We start from the raw sequence: 20,942 nt of genomic DNA, 5'->3' as shown, positions 1-20,942 counted from the left end.
CCCTGCAGAAGGCAAATTTGGTGATGTCTCACAACACTATATTTAGCCCAGCTACTAAAGATTTCTCTCTGGGCAACTTTTTACCTGCCTATGCCTCATAGCCAACCAGTGATCTGTGCAATTATGGCAACAAAAGTGAGCCTTGTGAGTGACGGTTTGGAGGGGCAGTCACTTGAGATCAGGACATCCCAGCAACGTGAACCCAGAGTCAAACCCCTAACTGCACAAACCTGAGTTGGTTACAGAAAGCAGGAAGGCAACCTGCTACCACGCTCGGCTGCTAGATCCCGGGTAAGATCTATACTCTTAGTTATGGCCCGTCAGATGCACCTGAATGTCTGATGGTGACCAACTTGTCTGACACCAGAGAATGATCCTGAGGACCTCAGGCATCTGAAGCCTGAGTCCCTCCAAATGCAACAAAGCAGCCCATCTTTCTAATTGACAGCTGCAATGTGTATACCTCCTCTGAGGATCAGACCCAGGGAGGAGGAACACATAACACACGCTGACCACCTGACTGCATACCGCTTCTGAACAGAGGAAGCTTATCCCGGTCTTTGTGCAGCCCACGGACTAGATGAGTCTCCGCCACGTGGCAGCTAACATCTTAGCAACAGCAGTCACTGCCCCAGGGATGTGTCGGGCTAAAAAACAGGGGTCTCTGTAGCCTGAGCTAAACAGAGCAGACTGTCTAGTCAAGGTCTCTAATACTTGCACCCTCTGTGTCTCGAGGACAGAAAGGCATCTGTAACCCCCCTGAGCAGAAGGTTATGTATACATTGTTCTGTGCAACAGTTTGACTGTACACTAGGAGCTTTATGATTTTAGCGCTGCTAAGCATCTGCGCTCTTTTACTTCAGTGGGAGTTTTAAGAGCTCAGCACATCTAAAATCAGGTCAATATTTGCACAGACATGTACAATGCTGTGCAGTGTGTGTGGTGGGAACATAACGCGTGAGCCAGCAAAGAATACAGAAGAAGTCACTTTTCTACATATGTTTGGCCCATGGATTTTTAGTATCTGCTCAAACTTTTCAAAGCAAAACATAATAACTAGGAGAGAGAACATCTGGAGACTGCATATAAATGATTCAACCACGTATTTATAAGGTCACTAAGTGGAACACATCTTGGTTCTTTAAATGATATAACAGAGAAAAATGGAGAAATGGAACAATGACTTGATGGCACTAATACCTGGGTAAATCTGGGGAAGTATTTATGCGTGGCTACATGCCTCTATATAAGGTTAGTCTTCTTGAAAGGGAAAAGCTTATGAAATGCATGATTTAAAGCTAATAGTGGAGTGAGTTTGTTAACACACAAGAAAACTCTTCTACAATACATTTTTATTTCTTATGCTGTTGCGGTATTCAGTAAATTTGTACATATAAGTAAATAGTCTGGGTACAGTTAAAAGGAAGAAGAAATGTTTGTTTTGTTTTTATATTTTAACAACTGTTTATGCCAAAAAGAAGGAAGTGGCAAATAGGCTAACCAGAGGGTCTGAGTAGGGTTGCCAGTCCTCCAGGATTGCCCTGGCATCTCCAGGAGTTAGATATAAGTCTCCAAGAGACTGCTGAGAGTCACCTGGGAGATGAATGATAGGGCATTCATTAAAATAAATATTAAACGTTGAATCCAATTTATACAGTATTCCCTTGGGTTTTTAAAACGTAATAGTAAGGTGCATTTGCCTTCCTGGTGTAAAGTCTATGCACCGTAACTTGTAACGGATATATGCAAGCATGTGGGCACGTTTGCACGGTGCGTCCCGGGCACGCTGGCGTTCCAGGAACCTCCCAGAATAGATTCAGAGTTGGCAACCCTAGGTCTGAGCTGTCTATATAATGGCAGAGCATTATAGCACAGAAGCTGGTTACAGGCTGTCTGAAGTTACATCATATTTGACAAGTTTTTATTGAACTGGGTTCATAACTTAAGTAATGATGTATGACGAAGCTTTGAAAAGCCTGGATCTATAAAATGGCTATGAGTCAATGAAAGAACAAATATTTATCCTTGCACTCAAGGACTAGAATATGTGATGGATGTTTGGAAGTCCTATTTGCTGTGCTGGCGCTCTTGTAATTAGTCAGCTGAATGATTCCCACCTCCTTCCATCTTACACTACTGCTGGGGCAAGGAAATGCTTCTGGAGTCTGTTAAACCAGCACTAAGTAAGGGTTGTATTATCTAGTTTAGCTGACCTAATGAAGTCTGGGTCCTTATACAAGATATTCCCAGTGCTGGTTCAGTGCTAGAATCATGACTTATTGCTGAAACAGAGTTTGCATATCTTTCAACTCCAGCCACAGTTTTTTCCCTATTAACTCACGGAGTTAGACCATTTTGTGTTTTTTACATCTTTATAAAGTCTAAACTAAACTAATGAAAGGAAGAGGAGGAGGAAGAGCTTTAGCTAATAGCGGTTATTCACCAGCAAGCTCATGGTGCCAGTTTCCAAACTAGCAGCCAGGAGTGCCCAAAGTAACTTTGACATTAAGCATTCCCATGATAGTATACTGCAGACTGTATCACCTGCCACCCTGTCAACTGGCCTGTTCATGGAAATTGAAGCCAGGGTTGTTGCATTTCAACAGTTCACGACTGAAGCAGAATAAAAATGTGCAACACATGAAGTGAAACTATGTGACTTCAAAAAGATACCACTGGATCCCCTCCATAAGGTGTAGAGTTGTGGGGCATGACACTGTACTTTGTGTCTTGGCTTCCTAATGTGACACATTGCAATTTAACTGTCAATAAATATTGTGTGTGTGCATGTTTGTATGTGTAGAAGGGGTCCATATAGCTTACTGCCCAGATGATTTAAGAATAAACGCTCCTGCTTGGACTCCTGTTACCATGGGGCAGTCAAGTGTCCAGTCTAACTCCCCGTGTAGAGGCCTGTACTGACATAAATCTACTTCCCCTGTAAATCTGACTGGTTTAGCATTGCCTGCTATGCACCAAACTGAAAAGTATTAAAAAGGGGGGAAGTCCTTTGTATGTTACTGTTTGTGGTCTAATGGCACTTAGAAGCGCAGATTTTTTTTCAATTTTTTTTCAGCTGTTTCTTGGCTCTAGTTACAACCGAGTCCTTGCATTATGCTGCCTTGCTTCTATTTAAGTGCATCATCCTCCCTGTTAATTTGTACTGTCTTATCCTACTCTTATTGACCACTCTCCTGCCTATATCATCACGGACAATAGATCCTACTCCCAATGGGGCCTTTTGGTGTCTCTAGAATGTAGAAGTTTACTACTTATAAGCTGTAACACACTCTGAGATGTTTAACAACTGTTGTTCAATTCTACACTGCTTTCAACACTGGGTCCCCTCACTGCAAACTTCAAGGGTTCACAAGTTAAATTACTCCTTTGCATTTACTTGGTTAAACAGACTTAGCTTATAGTAAAGCTTGTAAATATTGTGTGGGACAAATGAGAGTTACCACTCATACCTATGTGTCTCATGTAACAGTGCTTTAGCTTGCAAGAGAGCCTGATTTGACCCTGCTGAAATCCCAGAGAAACTATAAATCAGGGGAGTCTGCTAAAGAGAAAAGGTAGAACTTTAGGATTAGCTGCATGTCTATCGACTCTGCTTTTAAAAAAGGGCATCACTGTTCCCCCAAATGTGTGGAAGAAGTCTACTTTTAACTAGGCAGAGACCTTGATTTTCTGGGACTTACTGAATTCACTAAGGACCTCACCCACAACTGCTATTATGTTTAAAGCAGTGGTGCTCTAAACCTTTTTGACTCAAGACACCCCTTGTTAGACTCAAAACACCCCACAGAAAATGCCATCTCAAAGCTTTCACTCATTTCTTGACTACAGAAAAAGAGCAAGTCATGCCTTGCCAACCTCATTGCCTTCTGTGATGAGGTGACTGGCTCTGTGGATGCAGGGAGACTGGTGGATGTGGTGTACCTTGATTTAAGCAAGGCTTTTGATATGATCTCCCACAACATTTTCACAGGCAAGCTAAGGAAGTACAGGCTGGGTGAAAGGACTGTAAGGTGGATAGAAAACTAGGCTGGAACATCGAGCTCAGAGGGTAGTAATCGATGGCTCAATGTCTACTTGGCAGCCGGTATCAAGTGGAGTGTCCCTTGATACCAGGGGCCGGTTTTGTTCAGTGTCTTCATCAACAACCTGGACGATGGCATAGAGTGCACCCTCAGCAAGTTTGCACATGACACCAAGCTGGGAGTAGTAGATGCACTGGAGGGTAGGGCTAGGATTCAGCATGACCTAGACAAATTGGAGGATTGGGTCAAAAGGGTTCTCATGAGGTTCAGCAAAGACCAGTGCAAAGTTCTGCACTTAGGATGGAGAAATCCCATATAACAGCACAGGCTGGGGACTGACTGGCTGGGCAGCAGCTCTGCCGGAAAGGATCTGGGGGTTACAGTGGACAATAAACGGAATATGAGCCAGCAGTGTGTCCTCGTAGCAAGGAAGGCTAATGGCATCCTGGGCTGCATCAGTAGGAGTGTAGCCAGCAGGTCAAGAGAAATGATTATTCCCCTTTATTCAGCACTGGTGAGGCCACATCTGGAGTCCTATGTCCAGTTTTGGGCCCCCCGCTACAGAAAGGATGTGAACAAATTGGACAGAGTGCAGCAGAGGGCAACAAAAATGGTGAGGGGGCTGGAGGACATGACTTAAGAGGAAAGACTGAGGGAACTGAGCTTATTTAGTACAGAGAAGAGGAGACTGAGAGCGAATTCAATAGCAGCCTTCAACTACTTGAAAGGGGGTTCAAAAGAGGATGGAGCTGGACTGTTCTCAGTGGTGGCAGATGACAGAACAAGGAGCAATGGGCTCTAGTTGCAGCAAGGGAAGATTAGGTGAGACATTGGGAAGAATTTTCTCACTAGGAGGATAGTAAAACACTGGAACAGGTTACCCCGAGAGGTGGTGGAAGCCCCATCCTTGGAGTTTTTTAAGACCCAGCTAGACTAAGCTTTGACTGGGATGATCTAGTTGGGAATGATGCTGCCTTAAGCAGGGAGTTGAACTAGATGTGACCTCCTGAGGTCCCTTCCAACCCAAACTTTCTACGATTGCATGATTCTAATAGAGCAGTTCTCCTACTACAAGGAACATAGAAAACCGCGGTAGGTCAGAATGTTTTTAGCCCTATGGATTTCTAGTTGAAATCTCTGGGTTTCTCTTGTGGATCGTGTGTAGGTGTTTGCACACTTAACAGTACTAATATTGTGCAGCATCCCACATCACCTTTAAAAGGATCTGTAGAGTGCCATAGCACCCAGACTGAGAACTGCTGGCTTAGAGAATGTGCAGAACAACAAGATTACCCCAAACATTACTCCTATTCCATTATAGCCTGACTTTGGTACCTGAGATGCAGCACGAAGTAGGAATATAAGCAAGTCACTCATCCAGTGTCCTTATAAAGCCAGTCAGCATCATGTCTAGGGTTTCCACTCCAGCCAGTTTATCTTACATGGGACAGCCTTGTATAAATGATAAGGAAGGTGCTCAATAAGAAAGGCTCAGCAGAGAGAGCATGGGAACACACTTGAGATGATCTTTTCACATATTTAGTGTTCTCCAAGTATACAGAGCTTCAGAAAGAGCTGTATCTACCCCCAGCTCTGTGGCATGACCCTATTCTTGTACATGTAAAGTAGTCATTATGTAGTTCTTGTAAACAAATCATTACTTGGTTTACAGAGAGATTGGTGCGAATGGAATATAGCTATTTATCTTGACGTGAACACGCTGGGTACGTTTACACGTACACTTTAATGCATGGTAGCCTATTTTACTGCACATTAAAGCATCACATAAAAAGTGCAATTATGCTCATGCACAGTAAAATAGGCTACTGCACATTAAGCATCACTTTAAAACTGTGCACATTCATTACTGCACATTAAGGCGGCATAATGCCCATTTCTTTAGTACAATGGAGGTACTAAATTTAAGGCACATTAGAAAAAGTGCCCGTGTAAACGTACCCGGTAACACAAAGGAATGTAGCAGTACTGACTTATGCCCTGGTCTGACCCTGATCGCTCCATTCCTTGGAGAACAACACTAATGTCTCCTTGCACAGGTGTGGTCACAATGCTTGAGGAAAGAAAGGCCATTTTTTCCTCCATCCTAAGTGAGTTGAAGTGAGTGAAGTCCCACAATCAAGTATATGTGTAAAAATGAAAGGCTTTTTCTGTGCAATAGCAAGAGAAGGGGGCACAGACAACTGAAAATGGCCAATTCAGATTTTCATTGCAGCATTTAGCGGTCACTCTCAGTCATCTGCTGTTCACATTCTTCACTAAGGCTGAAACCCTCGAGCAAACACACAAAAGCATTTGTAAAAGAGTTATATAAAAGAATTTGCTGAGCGACCTCTCTCCATTTAGGGTGAGCATGTGTTTTAGGTGAGCTCTCTGGAAACATCACAGATAACAGCAACGAGGAAGCTGGTTGATTCTTTTTCTTGGCAGGCCAGAGCCCAAACAGACAGGGAGCAGATAAAAACCTAAGTCTGTCTGAGCTGACTGAAAATGCTTAGTCTCAAATCTGAGGTCTGATTTCCAGCAGATGGGGGTGGAAATGCAAGGCCTCAAGTCAGTTTGTATAATTCTAGGATGAGGGGTGGTAGAGGCCACTGAACTTTGCAGCCAGGTACAGTACACTTTTACCAGTATAAGTGATCAGAAACTGGTTTATACCCATAACAGAACAGAAGCTGACACACAAAACCAGTCTATACCTGAAACAGAACAGAAGTTTGGTGCACACAGACATGGTGGAGTCCTGTCTAAGATTTGTTCCTTCCACTAAAGGGCGAATGTGTGCTCTGTTCACTACTGATCTAAACTATATCGCTCACAAAACACTGCGTAACTTAGACTGATTCCACCTTGGGCTTTTTGAATGTCTGTACCTAGCCTGGGAACTCATCAAAATGCAGCTGGCCAGACCAACCGTCCGAAATAGTGCTCCTGAATCAGCTGCTGGGGCTGAGCCTAAGCGAGATCTGCCACTCTCCTTCTGACTTTGGAGATCAGCTGTTGCTTGAAAAGGAGTCCACTTTCCAAATATGTACATGTGCCCCCCACTTAAGTACACAAAAAATCTCCTTTCAATATGCAACCACAGTGAAACCATTAACTCTTCAAGGGTGGCCTTCCTTCCATGCAGATGGTAGTAAAGCCAGGGTTGATGATTACCACTGTACACCGATTGGCAAAGGATAAGACCATGTTTGTTTCTTTATAACTGTTGCTTTAGATTTGGGTGTGTATGTTAGCCTGCATACAGCAACCATTGACAAGGTGTATTGCTAGTGACTGCCAGTTTGAATAAAACCCATGTTCCATTTTATTTTATTTTAATCTTTTAAAGCAACATATAAAATGACCATAAAATACATGGCCCAAACATGAGGGGTATAGCTACAACGTTTGTTTTCCAAAAGGGAAGCATAGTGAAAGGGAACATCTCTCTGTAGGAACTAATATTCAGGAAGCTGGGGGAATGGGTTTTGTGTGACTCTTCAATCCTATTTAAACCAGCCTAAGCTAAGAGAGCTTGATAGGAGGTTTTGTTAATTTTTTGGAAGTTGCTTCATAGGAATCTGGTAAGTCGACAGCTATTTTATCCTAAGAGTTGTGGTGTTTTCTCAGATCCCTAACTTCAGTGGGGTAAGTTAAAGTGGAGTTAACTGGTCTTTAATAATAAAAGTGTATACACCTGAAATCCATGTATGAAGAGGCTGAATAACTACATGCCCTGTTCTACTTAATCCTTTTCTTAATGATTGCAGTGTCACTATCCCCACTTGCTTAAACCGAGGGACTTAAAAAATCCCACAAGAAACTTTCAAAATAACAAAGCTTGCTAGGTTCATCATATGTAGCTTCTGATTCTTGAGTCTCTTGTGCTCCTATGCCAAAGTCTATAGCTGTTGCTCTCTTATGCACCTGCAATGCTTTAAATTTTAAGACTGGTGGTGTCTTCTCTGAAAGCTCTCTTGTGGTGGCTGACAACACTAAAAATTAGGGTAATAATTCCAGAACTTGTGAATCAGGACTTGGAATGAGACTGGAGCTTTAAGTAACTTGAGGTCATCTGGAACTGTGACCCTGTGTTTTGGTGGAGGCATTGAGTAGATTGCTAAAGCTGCTAAACTTCAGGCGCAGTCTTTTCAACAACTCTATTTGTACAACCCTGTCATCCACAATTGACTTGCCCCAAGCTATATCAAGGCAGAATGTATCCCTGTAGCTGGGTATTTAATAGCTATACTTCAATAAGCTAGAAGAAGACTTAAGCCTTAATGGCTTTACATGTGTAAATAAGTCTCTCTTTGTGCACAATGCTGACTGCTCTGATAAAATAATGCTCCCCCCCCCCCCCACACTTTTAAAGGAGGGAGAAACTTGCTGCTCTAATCATTAATGCCCCGAGTTCAGAAATGTATTAACAAAAGGTCTTTGATCTTGCTCCCTAAGATGACAGTAGGCTTAGTCTGGTTGTCACCTCTGGTTCATAAATCTAACAAGGTGACTGCATTGCTGGGAGTAAAGATGGACATGTGCTAACTTGTTAACTTGTCGTGGTACTATTGCTTTGAGTTTTGACTCGCAAAAGTGACTGCTGCATAAGGCAGCATTTCTGCCATGAAATCCATCCTGAGCATACCTCCCAGTGGTTGCAAGGGTAGTAAGCTGGAGTCCTGCTGTAGTGCCTACAAACTAGGAATTATGCTGATTTTTATATAATACTCACCGTGGCAGAGCTGTGACCCTGAATGTTAGCCCCCCTACCACAGTGATTCCCAACAATGCCCACATACTCTCACAAACGATGTGAAGGAGCTAGTGGGTATTGTTGCATGCCAGTGGCTTGCTTGCTATGATGAAATGATATGGACACTCATTCTGTTTTTTCAGGTGCTGCTGCTGCAGACTGTTAACATGGGGAGTGAATTCAGCAAGAAGGCCAGCTGTTGTATGACTTGTGGGAAGTACAAGAAACAGAAGGCTGAAGAAGCAATCAATGAGACAAGTGAGACTCAGCCTATTATACAGGCCTCTGAGGAAGGCCCTGCATGGATGGACCACCAGCCTCCTGCAAAGACTAAGGAAGCATCTGAGCAACATGCTAGTGAGGCCCAGCCAACACCACCAGACAAACTGCTACCTGTTGAGACTGTAGAAGAGGCTGGAGAGGCTCAGCCAGCTGAAGATGCTGAACAAGGGATAATTGCAGAGGCCACAGAAGGACTTATGGAGGCCCTGCTTGCTGCTGTAGAGACCAAAGCTGCACCTGAAACAGAACCCAAGCAAGAGATGGGAGAGGCAGAAGCTACTCCACAAGCCAAAGAGGCCTTGCAGGGTGCTGAGGCCTGGCCTGCTTCAGGCGTTACTCAAGCTGTCAAGGCTGTAGCAGAGAGCAGAGTGCCTGATGCACCACCCTTGGTTGGTGCTGAGCAACTTCAGCTTCCCCGAGAGAACAAGCCCCAAAACTCTGCACGGGCCACAGAACAGCCTGCAGCTGCACAGGGCCTTGAGGCACCACCTGATGCAGAAATAGCTTTGGGGAAGAACAAGCCTCCCTTGGCTGAAGACCAGAGTGAGAAGTATGCTGCAGTGACTCCTGTGCAAGGAACAGGTGGGTCTGAGGCTGCTGTGGTGACTCTTCAACCCCCTGTAAATAACTGGTTTGCCCAGACCATAGAGAAGACCAGATCGCAATCTGTTCTACAAGTGGCGCAAGAGCCTACAGAGGCAACATCTGTTTCACAGGCCATGGAAGTGACCCCCAAGAGCATCACTGAAACACAGTTCACTCTGCAGCTCTCTAATGAGGTCTCCCCAGTAAATGTCGCCCCCAGCATGAATGCACTAGAACCTGTGAACAAACTAAATGATCTAGCCAGGCAAGAGACCCAAAGTGGTGAACAGCTTGCACAAAAGGCCAAACAGCAGCATGCTGCAGAGCCAATGGAAATAAAGGCTGAATGTCAGGAGAGCAGAGCAGATGACGGAGTCCTGGCTGTCCCAGCAGGAGCTGAGGCAAGAGAGGGGTCCTTGGATGCTTCTGATGAAGGCCAGGCACCTGCAGCTGCTAATCCAGAGCAGCAACAGCAGGATATGGACCAACCAGTCCATCTTCCAGAAGAGGTCTTGCCTTCTACTGCTACTACTTGCCTGTCTAGAAGAGGGGAAATAAACTCTGCACATCTGGAAACCTTAGTGCCTCAAGCATTTGAGAACCAAGGGGAAGGAGAGGCAGAAAAGACCCTCAAGCGTCGGGGGGAAATGGCTCCAGTTTTGGATTGCAGACCTTATAGCATTAAACCTGCACCTGCTTCTGGAACACCCTGCCCAGCTAAATAATGCTGACTCTCTATTCATGGAAAGTATGTGGACTCATTTGGGTTTGTTTACAAGTCCATCAGATTTACTGGACCCCTAGTGTCAGAGTATACATGTACAGTGAATTGTTTGTAGCTGTAGTTCAGTCTGGTGTCCCAATTCTGCCATGAGATAGTGACTTATAAGAATGCATGATGTATCTTCCTCCTAACCAGTATATTCAAAGATGGGGGTGACTTGTGTAGTACTCATAAATGTATGCGTAGCATGTTCTCATCCCTCTCATGGAATGGGGAATAGTAGTTTCTTGCAAGACGCACAACCAAATGAAACCAAGTTTGAGACTTGTTCAGTATAATGAATGAATTTTCCCTTAACCCAATGCTGTTAGATTTTTTTTTTTACAGTGCTAATCAGTTTCTCTTCCTGCTGCTTGAGCAGACAAATGTCTTGTTAAAAATCTCTAGGTAACTCGAGCGTAGCTACTGATCACTGTGTGCGTGGCCATGTTTTCAGTGTTGGGCAGATGTACTCGCATGTGCTCCTCTAGTTTACAGATATTGAATTTCAGTGCATCCATTGTATGTATCTCTTTTTAATGGTGCAAAAGTTTAATGTTGTCTTTATATTTCTATTGTACATCTCTGCTGGAATATGGGTTAGTGTATTGCAGCCTGAATTCTCAACTGACTTTTTTTTAATGTTTGTAATGGTTAATAAACAATTTTATGATCATTGCAAGTGAGGGTGTCTCTGCAAGTTCCTACTTAATGATGGCTTAAAGAGAGAAGTGCAATAAAGCTTCTGCAGAATAGCTGCCTATTTAATTGAAAGGCACAGGAATCATGGAAAGCTTATTCTAACAAGCTGAAGAGCCATAAAAATTAACCAATCTCTCTTCCTTTGCACATGGGGCACTAGAAATCAAACGGGGCTCTGGAAGAATGAATGCAGTAGATACGTCCTGAAGTGGCCATGAGATGCAGAAACACTCATAGGTTAAAAACAGAATATTGTCTCCATTGTGCCATCTAGGTGGCATGAAAATAGGGATCACTCTGCAAGGATAGCAAGTTGGTGCAACTTGGGGTCCTGAGGGGAAGGCAAGAAAGTGAAAGTTTGAGGGATCATGGCAAGGTACAGTGGTGAAGGTGATGGATTTGCAGGGTGCTAGTAACTGAGCATGCATTTAAAATATTAATCTGCTGAATTAATATTACAAGAGCTGGAGACGTGAAGCATTCTAAGGTGAGAGATGCCATGGTGTGCTGGTGCTGTTGCATGAATTTAGCCTGATTGGCTAATAAGTGGAAATGCATAAACCTTTTCAAGACTTCTGAGATGGTAATGTTAATAGAGTGGATAATCTGAAAAACACAGCCCCGCATCTGTCTACGTAGTCAGACACCTACTCTGTTAACAGGGCTTGCAAAAACAAGTTCTACTTGATTATATGTATCTTGCTAGTGGCAAACTAGCTTGAGTGAGAGGCAATTTATTCCTGTAATTGGTAGTTACTTAAAGTTGTTCGTTACTGAGCTAGTAAGCAAGTCCTCTGCCACTTCTGCTGGGCTGATTGTACAGAGGTGGAAAGTGAGGACTCTCCCTGTCACCGAAGCAAGCAGAGAAGTTTCTGAATAAATGTAGCTGCACAGCATAAAGTTGACTTCTTCAGCCATACCTGCCTTAATAACTGTGCTCAAGAGTCTGTTTCTGATAAACGAATAGCCTGGATCGTGGTCTGTCCATGAGGCAGTGGCAGGACTATTCTGTTTTGGTGCAGCTACTTGTAAGGACGTGCCCATGTCAAATAAGCTTCACTCCCCAAACCCTAATTAAGTAGCATAAAACAAGAGGGAGTCCTGCAGCACTGAAGTAACTAGGCAAGTGATCTGACTGTATCTTCAAGCCAATGGGCAAGGAGCTCCAATTAAACAAGCTTCTCATTTATCTTTCAGTGAGACTGCCTCAGCTTGAGTTTAAGTTTTGCAAACTGGATGCCTTGAATAGTCTGCTAATTGTTGCCAACAGGTATAGATACACCCAGTAACCTACTAGAGCTATGGAGATGACTATTTTGAGGGGGAAGGGGTCCGAGACTAACAGTAGCCATACTTCTGTTCCAACTAGTTTTTCCAGTTACAGCTGTAGATGCACTTCAGGCCCCTTTTGAGGACCCTGCTTGCTTCCTTCACTCTTCTCTTGGTGGGATAACCTGATTATACCACTTTAAAGAGGTTCTTAGTGTTACAGTCTCTTAATCCTTCAAAATAACTGAAGAGCCCAAACTGTATTTGGGGCAGTTAAGACCTTTATTTCATCCGCACCCTTTACGAATAGACGAACCTCAAAAGTTCATAGCATGCAGAAATGAAGGATAAAACAAAGCAGCCTACTCACATTTCTGCAAACTGAAACCCTATTTTCTTCTTTCCATTTCTTATTTACTTGAAAAAATAATGTATTCAGGACTATCAAGCAGAAAGACCATGAGAACAAACAAGTGTTCCCTGTTCCCAGCATAGAGATGCAGGCCTTAGTTCTGCCAAAGAAACCAACAGATACAATTAGTCCAAAGAGGAAGTGGTAGATGGCTTGACCACCCAAGTTTCCTATCTGCACTTGGGAATGATCATCCTATTCTTTTTATACTAGCCTGAGGTATCCTGAACCATGGCCCCTGCAAACTAAATGTTGCTGGTCCTACTTTGTCTCTATGCAAGATAACAGGGCTAAATACAGATAGTCAAAAAGCCTGAGGCTGACTGGATTCAGTCTTTGCAGGTTAGTCTAAGATTGGACTCATAAGCAAATGAACAAACATTCACTTGTGAGTCAGGAAATGCAGCCACATGCCAGCTGTGGCTCAGGCCAGAAGCCAGGGGGCACTAAAGCAAGTTTCTTGGGCATGTAGCCAACATGGGCTGTGTGTTCACCTCCTCTTTCTGCTGCCCCAAGGGTCTCTGGGATTTGCAGTCCAAAATCACAGCAGCAGGACTCTGCAGGGTTACTCATCACTTCTTCTTCCTGCTTCCAGGTGCCTCTGGGATTTGTAGTCCACAGTTATAGCCAGCACTAAGCAAGCAGGGTAGGGCAGCTCCATGCTCAAGGGAAGGGAAGTTTAACCTCCTTCCCTGGCCCCAGCCCCCAGTAGGAGTTTGCCTGGGGAGGGGGCAGCCAGCCCTCACTGCTCCAACTAGGGAGAAGAGGGGCAGGGCCAGCCTTGCTCTCTGGAACAGACTGCACAGTACAGCTCAGGGCTGCAAAATGCTGTGGGCCTTTCATTTAACCTAACCCAGGAAAGACTCTGGGACAGAAGTTTGTGCGCACTGAACTTTTATTGTGTTACAAGTTTAAAGCAGTTTCTGATCACTTAAACTAGTTTGTGTGTAACTTCTGTCCCTAGCCCGGATGAACAGGTTTCATCATGTCCCTCTGTTCCACTGATTGATTGGGTTTTGGTTTATATTACAAACACCAATTACATTTCTGGCGTCTTCTATTACCAGGACCAGGATTAGCATCCCAGCCAAACAGATACAATAATTGCTGTATATGAGTTGTGACCCTGTGTCATACCATAGCACATTTCAGGGTGGGAAAGTTTTAATGAAGCAGCTCAATCTCACCCTCTGTGGGACTAATGATGATGGGAAAATGGATTTTTTATCACATGCAACATTTAGATACTTGGGCATTTGCTTCTTCCTGAATTGGAGTGAAAGACCCAAACATCAACGTTTCACAGAAAAAAAAAACTTGAAAAAATCTTAAACTGGAACTTGTGGAAATGGAAAATGTATGCTTTGTCAAAGTACAGCATTTAACTCCCATGTCTGTCTGAGCTTCCCCAGTGCCACTTGGAAGTTGGATTTTGAGGTACCTCTGCCTTGTTTTCCTCCAGAGGGTTTGTGGGGCTTTAACAGTGCCCCATGGGAGTCCTGAGGCATTTGACATCTTTTGAGCCACTCTATGCACAAAGCCTCCAGTGTGGCAGATGAAAGGGATGTGATTTGGACCTATTAGGTCATTAGGAAATCTCTGGATCTCAAGATGATATAAGATGAGAGAGAGGAAGACAAGAGAGAGAAGTTGGAAGGGGGCTATATTCATGCCTGCTCTAATTCCACAGACTACTTAAACAACGGAAACATTTTGTCTCTCATTGACACTCATCACTCATCACAGTGAGGCTGCACTATGGAAAAGCGAAATGCCCACTCCCTTGTGCTACTGCTTGCACACCTATTATCCTTTGTGCCAAAGAAGTCAGATGGATTGCCCAAAGCTCACTTCCACCAGACACATTAAGATTTTTAGGCAAATATTTGAGTTCAAATAAAACCTTCATTGCAAATAATGGTTAATGGTTAAGGGCTGTCAGTGGATGGGAATAAGTCAGATAATTTCAAGGGTATGCAAAAAGCAGTGAGTCCCCCAAGAACAAGGAGGTTGGGGGGGGGTCTCAGAAAAACCTCTCCCTCTCTTGAGGCCACCTGGATAACTCTGTTTGGCCATTCAGAGTCCTGGTAAAGTAGTTAATAGTAAATGCTCTAGTAGTTTCTTTGGCCTGGGAGAGCAGCTGCACGCCCATTCTGTTTATTATTTAGCCCTGGGTATCAGCAAAGACAGCTAAATTGGCTTCCCCTTTATTTGAAATTTCTTTTGCAGGCTTGTAGCCCCGCTCTACAACAAGCACCACACACATATGAAGAGGAAGGTCAAAAGGAAGAAGGATGTACCTGGACCCTGCAAACTGTGTGCTCAATAGTACGCACTGCCCAGACCTGCAGTTTTCCAGTGACCAATCTGAAATATTTGGCTGGTGCCAGTGTCTTTGTACTGCCCCTCCTGTTCTTTAGACATTCAGCTCGCAGAATTGTTAACTATGAAATAGATTGACTAGTCAGGATGAGTCATCTGCTGTCTCTACTCTTCACTGGCATTGAAACCCAGCAGCCAGTACACAAAAAAGCTTTGTGAAAGTGCCATAAGGAAATGAGTAAAAATCTTTATCATAAGAGAGGGCACAGAATCAGCACACTCAGGGATGGGGAGGCCTGTTTGTTCACAGCAGATCCTGGATCTCAGAAAAAGGCAAGAAATGCACACAGGCAAATTATAGACCTAGAATGACCTGGAGACTTGAGACCTGCAGGCTTGTGACCTGCCTTCCTATTTTCATAGGAAAGGGTCATTGTAGGGTGTGATATGGGGAAAAAATTGGGCCAGTTCTGGCAGCACAAAATTTAAGACCCACTTGGAAAAAATTGGGACTCCAGAAAGGTTGATCCCTGTGACCCCACTTACAGCCATTTCTGATTGCAGGGCCTGATTACTTGTTTTTATTGTTCTGCCTTTGGGATTCATTGACATTTAATAAAGTTTTGTGTTTGTTTTGTACAAGGCTGGTTCACAATTTACAGCTTGCTTCCAATCAGTACACATAACTAGGGTGGTACAACAACAGTGACTTCTGCACTGGGTAGCAGTGAGTGATTAGCTGAGGCTGATGCTTTCAAAACTATCAGCAAGCACAGCAGAATCACCAATTGCAAGACTGAATCACTGGAAGGCAGCATAAAAGGGGTTTGGATACCCCAAAATGCCTGCCATAAAATAATACCACAGCTCTAGTTCTGATAACATCATTCCTAAATTGTATAACTAACTACTTGCATGTAGCTGCAGTGTGCCTGGTTTTCTGCTGGTGTGCACCACACACTACTAACTGATCACCAATTTGCACAGACAAGCATTGCACCATATTCAATTTCAACTTTATTTTTCATTGTAAAGCCAACTACAAAATGACCAAAACAAAACTTCTATCAACTGAACCAAAGTCATAGACTGTTGCAAAAAGCAACCCAAAGGAAACTGAAGCTCCTTTCTTATTTCCCCAGGAAGCTTAGTGGGAGAGCACAGTAACTTGGTGGAACTAATCTTTAGGGATTTAGGAGGAAGGGGTTTGCTGTAACTACCTGGCCCTATTTAAAGCGGACTGACCCAGGAGCAGTTGAGTAGTTAGTGGAGATTGCAGAACTAGTGAGGAGAGTTGGTAAGTGTGGCATGATCTGTCTATGTGTATATTAATTCTGTGATGTGAGGTTGATAGTTCCATTGATTTGATTGTGTACTTTACCCCTTAAGTTTCTTTTTGGTCCTAGATACAATCATCTTCAGTGTACTTAATCAACCTGCAGAAATGTCTTGGAACAAAACTTACTCTTGTTCTCATAAGATGGGGTCAGGTACTAGGAGGGAGTCCCTTTGCTTCTTGGAAATGTGCAGACTCTAGTAGCCTATAAAGTAGTTAAATAATATACCTGTTGCTGATATCCAATTAAAAGATATGTGTCTCTTCCTGCCCTCTATTAACATGCTCTTCTCTATAGAGAGTCCTTCATTGCATTGCAAAGTTCTGACTAACAAATGCGTATAGCAAAGTATCTTTAAAGTGCTTAAGGCCCTTAAACTTTGAAGGTGCTCTTAAGAACTTTTCCTGCAACTCCTGAAATGGAAGAAGGCACTTGCATAATAGCAGAGCAGTGATGCATCCTGGTGGGGAAGGCAAGCCACAGCCTAACTGACTTATGGCTTGCTTCTAGCTTCCTTCTCAGCCTCTGCAGAGGCAATGCAGCTATAGGAAAGGGAGTTAAATTCTGCTCTGTCTCTTCTTTTTTTTTTTTTTTTTTTTTTTTTTTTTTTTAAAGCAAGTTCTAACTCCAGAATTTATTAACACCCTCTTGTTATGAGCCAAACCCAGATTTATATCCCCTTTTCTCAGGGCTGAGTTAGCTGATTTGCTAGTCAGGTGTTACTTTAAACCACTTATATTAGTTGTGAATTGCTGAAAATATGAAGACCCAGTGTTGCCAACTGTCACAGCTCTTCACTTTGAGGCTTTCTTTCCCTCTAATGTCCTAAATCCTGCAGCATGTGAGAACAGACACTTATTGGGGAGGGGGAAAGCTGAAACCTTTAAACAGGGGTGATTGGAAGGAACAGAAAAAGCTCACTCCTATCGGCTTCTGTAACCTCTGCTAGTTTGAAAACACTCCTAAATATATCTTTAAATCCCATCCTGCTATTGCTCTTCTTGCTTTAGAGTCCAGAAACTAAATACTAGGGTGTGTGAGTTTCTTCTTTCTTTCGCTCTCCCCACCGCCTGGCTCCTGCATAACCTTCCCAGAAAAAAGAAGCATGGGACACAATAACTTTATGGGGCAGTTTCTAGTATTTTCATTCCTGTCCTGCAAGCTCCCATTAAAAAGCAGCTAACATAACTTACATTTCCTCAAGCAAATATGAGTACGGGCACTTCAGCAAGATCCAGTAACATTATCTGGGAAATATCAGTCCTTTGCCTCTGTGGCAGCACCTTATTGGCAAATCAGCCCTTCCAATCAATTGCTCAGAGTTGGTGTCTGCTGTGTCTTTACCCATCATTAAACCCTAATGAATCTCTTCATATCTTGCAGGTAGGCTGCTTTTGTTCGGCTATTCCTGACGCAGGGTGCAGCCTGGGATCCTTGCCTGTCCCCACTTCCCTAAAAGACCCTGCCAGCTACTAGTACCAAGGTCAAAAAAATTCAAGAGTAAAGCTCTTGTGAGGGAAGTGTCTAACCGGAGGTGCTGGCCATGGGGAGCACCTTCAGCAAGAAGAAGGGGTTCTGCACTGTTCTCAGATCCAAAATGCAGAAGACCAAAGCTGACCAGATGCTCCCTGCCCAGACCTTGCAAGATGCTGCCACATGGACTGGAGAGAACCACTTTCCTCCCAAGGATATGGAAGAGGCTCCCCAAGCCATCAAGGTCCCACCTGCTGCACAGACAGAGCATGGCACTGGTAAAAGCAAGACCAAACTGGACGCAGAGCCTGCTGCACAAGTGCCAGAAGAGAAAGCGGAAACCTGCTCGACTGAGCTGCACAGGAAAGGGGCAGAGGTACCCCCAGCAGTTGAGATGCCACAAGAAACTGAGGCCACTGCACAGATGATGCCAGATGGGCAGCCTGCTCCACAAATGACACAAGAGCAAGGAGAGAGTCTAGATGAGAGTGGCAAAGAACACCCTGCCCCTCATCTCGCAGAGGGAAGTCTGCCTGAGATGCAGGTCAGGCAGGAAACTCCTGAAGCAAAGCCTGCTGCACACACCGTTATAGAGGCCGAAGTGCATGTGCCCTCAGAGATGCAACCTGCAATGGAGCCTATAGGAGAATCTGGGGCCCTTTCTGCTGTGGAGAGCAAGCAAGAAGCTGAGGTTGAGCGTACTGTAGAGATGACTCCTGCTGGAGAGTCTGCTCTCCAGGATGATAACATGCAAAGGACTGTTGAGATCCCCTCTACTGTGCAGGCCACAGAAGCAACTAAGGAGGCTGAACCAGCTTGCCAAGAGACTCGGGCCCTGACTGCACAAACCACAGGGGAGAGCCAGGCTGCACAGACCGTGGCAGAAGACAAGCCAGCAACACAGGCTGATGCTGTTCCACAGGTGATGCAGGAGACACAGAAACACCCTGCTAATGTCCAGCCTGATCTGCAGACTGTGCAGGAAAGTGAAGCCCAGCCCAGTGAGAAAAATGACCAAGACACAAACCAGTCCGAAGCCCCCGCTGCTATGCAGGCTGTGCAAGAGACTCCGTGCTGTCCTACTGAAGCCCTGCTTGCTCGTCAAGTCGGCCAGGAGTCTGCCCAGGCAACTGAAGCCATCCCAGTCTGCGAAGAGGCAACGCGGCCTGCTGCAGAAGAGAGTTCAGAAGCATCTGTGGACACGCCTGATGCAGCAACTTGCAAGGGGGCTGACAACCTCCCTCTGGCACAGCGCAGCACATCCTCAGCCCAAACCTCGTGGGGGGCCAAGGAAGGAATTGCAGTGCGCCCACCAGCTGCACGCCCCACTGAAGAGCTCCGGGAGGCAGAGCCTGCACTGCAGAGAATGCGTGAAACAGTTAGGATTGGCATTTTGCACATAGTGAGCCGGGGCTCGAGACTCAGGCCACAGTAAAGACTGAATCCCCACTACTTTCATGGACCCCTCCTTTGACTGAAGCTGCTGAACAAGACTCCAAACCCTGCCTGCTACACAGAGCCTGCATTTATACTGTACAAATTGAACGTGAAGGAACTCGGACAGCTCTGCAGACGGTGCAAGCTGCTGGCATGGCTTCGGCCGTGTCAGAACAGCTTATGAGTTCACTAAAGACCTGAAAGGACTGGCCTACTGTACTGACAACACAACGGTGTTGTTGAGACTCAACAGAAAGGAAATCGCCCTGGAGTCTGGATGGGTGTGTTACTAGTTCCCTTCTCTTCTGGCAGATGACAAGGGAGGGGGGCATCTACAGCTTGCTCTGTGCAGTGCAGCTCTCCTACAACTGGCACCTAAATTGGCAAGAAAAATCTACACTCGAATTTCTCTAGTAGCTACAGCACCTGGGACAGGAGTCCTGACCCCTTCTTCCCCCTCCAGCCCCTTGAAACACTAAGAATTGAAGATGAAAATACTGCTGTTCTTGAACTGAGGCCAAGCAAACTTGAGATCACCCCCCCCTCCCCTCACCTGCTTCAAGCACCCTCCTCCCCAAAGGCCATGGAGCTGGCTAATCCAGCTCATGCTGGGCCAGAGTAAAAGGCATTTATTGATTTGACAGATATGCTCCAAGAGCCAGTCCAGCGGAGAATTAACAGCACTCTTAGCTAAAACTGGCTGCCCTGTGAAGGGATGGGATATAATGCATGAAGACCCCAGTAAGGGGTTGGGGCAGGCTTCCTACTTTCCTGCCAGCAAAGTGGGTTCTCTGACTAAATGATGTACTCCCTGGAAACATATTTACAATATTAAGCTTTCTGTCTCCTCCTGCACTAGAGCTCTGGGAGTTGGGTTTTCTCTGTAGGCCAAGCTAATTGCATCTCCATGTTTTGAAAAAAAAGTTTATCTAGTTCTTGGCACATTTATCTTAATGCAGTTGTTTCTTCTTCCTCCCTTTTCCCCCTGCACTTGCTTAGCTCTTTGCACTTAACAATATCCCTGTCTTACTTCACTGGATTGAGCAAGTAGTCGTATCTGACAGAACAAACTTGATGTATTAATTATGTAATTTCTCTTAAACAGTACAAAATGGCTAGGGTATACAGTCACTCCAAACCCATTTATGTTAAAATGCTTTGTGGATATTGGTACAGGGGGAATCTGTGCTGCACCTTGAATCGATTTAAATGGGCACAGCTAAACATTTGTAACTCTCAATAAAATGCTGTTTTATTAACATCAAAGTGTTTGGCGAGTTCCTGTTTCCTGCTAGTAAAATGGAGGTGAACTTGGAGTACAAGTGATAAATCTATTGACAGGGCTATTATAGAGTCCTATAAGTAAATCCTCCGGTGGAAGGGCACAAGCATTGCTTCCAAATCGCGTGAAATCCTAGGCCACTGAATAACATCTGCTTTCATTGCATCAGATGGTACCTATTCTAATCCTGTCCATATAATTTTCTCATGCCAAAAATTATATAATTTATCCAGTCTTGGATATAGCATTGCTACTCCAAATAGAAGCCCTTTTTAA

General features: G+C 44.4%; 2 protein-coding genes across 3 annotated transcripts; both read left to right on the top strand.

The window, feature by feature from the left end:
* The first annotated feature begins 7,551 nt into the window (after nucleotides 1–7,551).
* Nucleotides 7,552–11,114, top strand: LOC102558823 (retinitis pigmentosa 1-like 1 protein). Of its 2 annotated transcripts, none has more exons than XM_014593758.3 (2): nucleotides 7,552–7,630; nucleotides 8,946–11,114. In XM_014593758.3, exon 2 carries the CDS (start codon nucleotides 8,970–8,972, stop codon nucleotides 10,392–10,394), a length of 1,425 nt encoding a protein of 474 aa, XP_014449244.2. In that variant the 5' UTR covers nucleotides 7,552–7,630; nucleotides 8,946–8,969; the 3' UTR covers nucleotides 10,395–11,114. The 2 variants fall into 2 exon arrangements, with proteins under 2 accessions (XP_014449244.2, XP_019342839.2); XM_019487294.2 differs by having other exon boundaries at nucleotides 7,616–7,694.
* A 5,246-nt stretch (nucleotides 11,115–16,360) lies between these two features.
* On the top strand, nucleotides 16,361–20,663 carry LOC106738388 (nascent polypeptide-associated complex subunit alpha, muscle-specific form). The gene is made up of 2 exons (XM_014593767.3): nucleotides 16,361–16,434; nucleotides 17,858–20,663. The coding sequence occupies exon 2, from the start codon at nucleotides 18,018–18,020 to the stop codon at nucleotides 19,380–19,382; it is 1,365 nt and encodes a 454-aa protein (XP_014449253.1). The 5' UTR covers nucleotides 16,361–16,434; nucleotides 17,858–18,017; the 3' UTR covers nucleotides 19,383–20,663.
* Nucleotides 20,664–20,942: the final 279 nt, after the last annotated feature.

Source organism: Alligator mississippiensis, chromosome 16 (assembly GCF_030867095.1).
Source record: "Alligator mississippiensis isolate rAllMis1 chromosome 16, rAllMis1, whole genome shotgun sequence".
In the NCBI taxonomy this organism is placed as follows: Eukaryota; Metazoa; Chordata; order Crocodylia; family Alligatoridae; genus Alligator; species Alligator mississippiensis.
Note: the sequence above shows the minus strand (reverse complement) of the source record. Positions and strands in the feature narration are given on the sequence as shown.

Excerpts from the sequence above, each read along its gene's own strand:
- LOC102558823 (XM_014593758.3), top strand. The coding sequence starts at position 8,970 with ATGGGGAGTGAATTCAGCAAGAAGGCCAGCTGTTGTATGACTTGTGGG.
- LOC106738388 (XM_014593767.3), top strand. The coding sequence starts at position 18,018 with ATGGGGAGCACCTTCAGCAAGAAGAAGGGGTTCTGCACTGTTCTCAGA.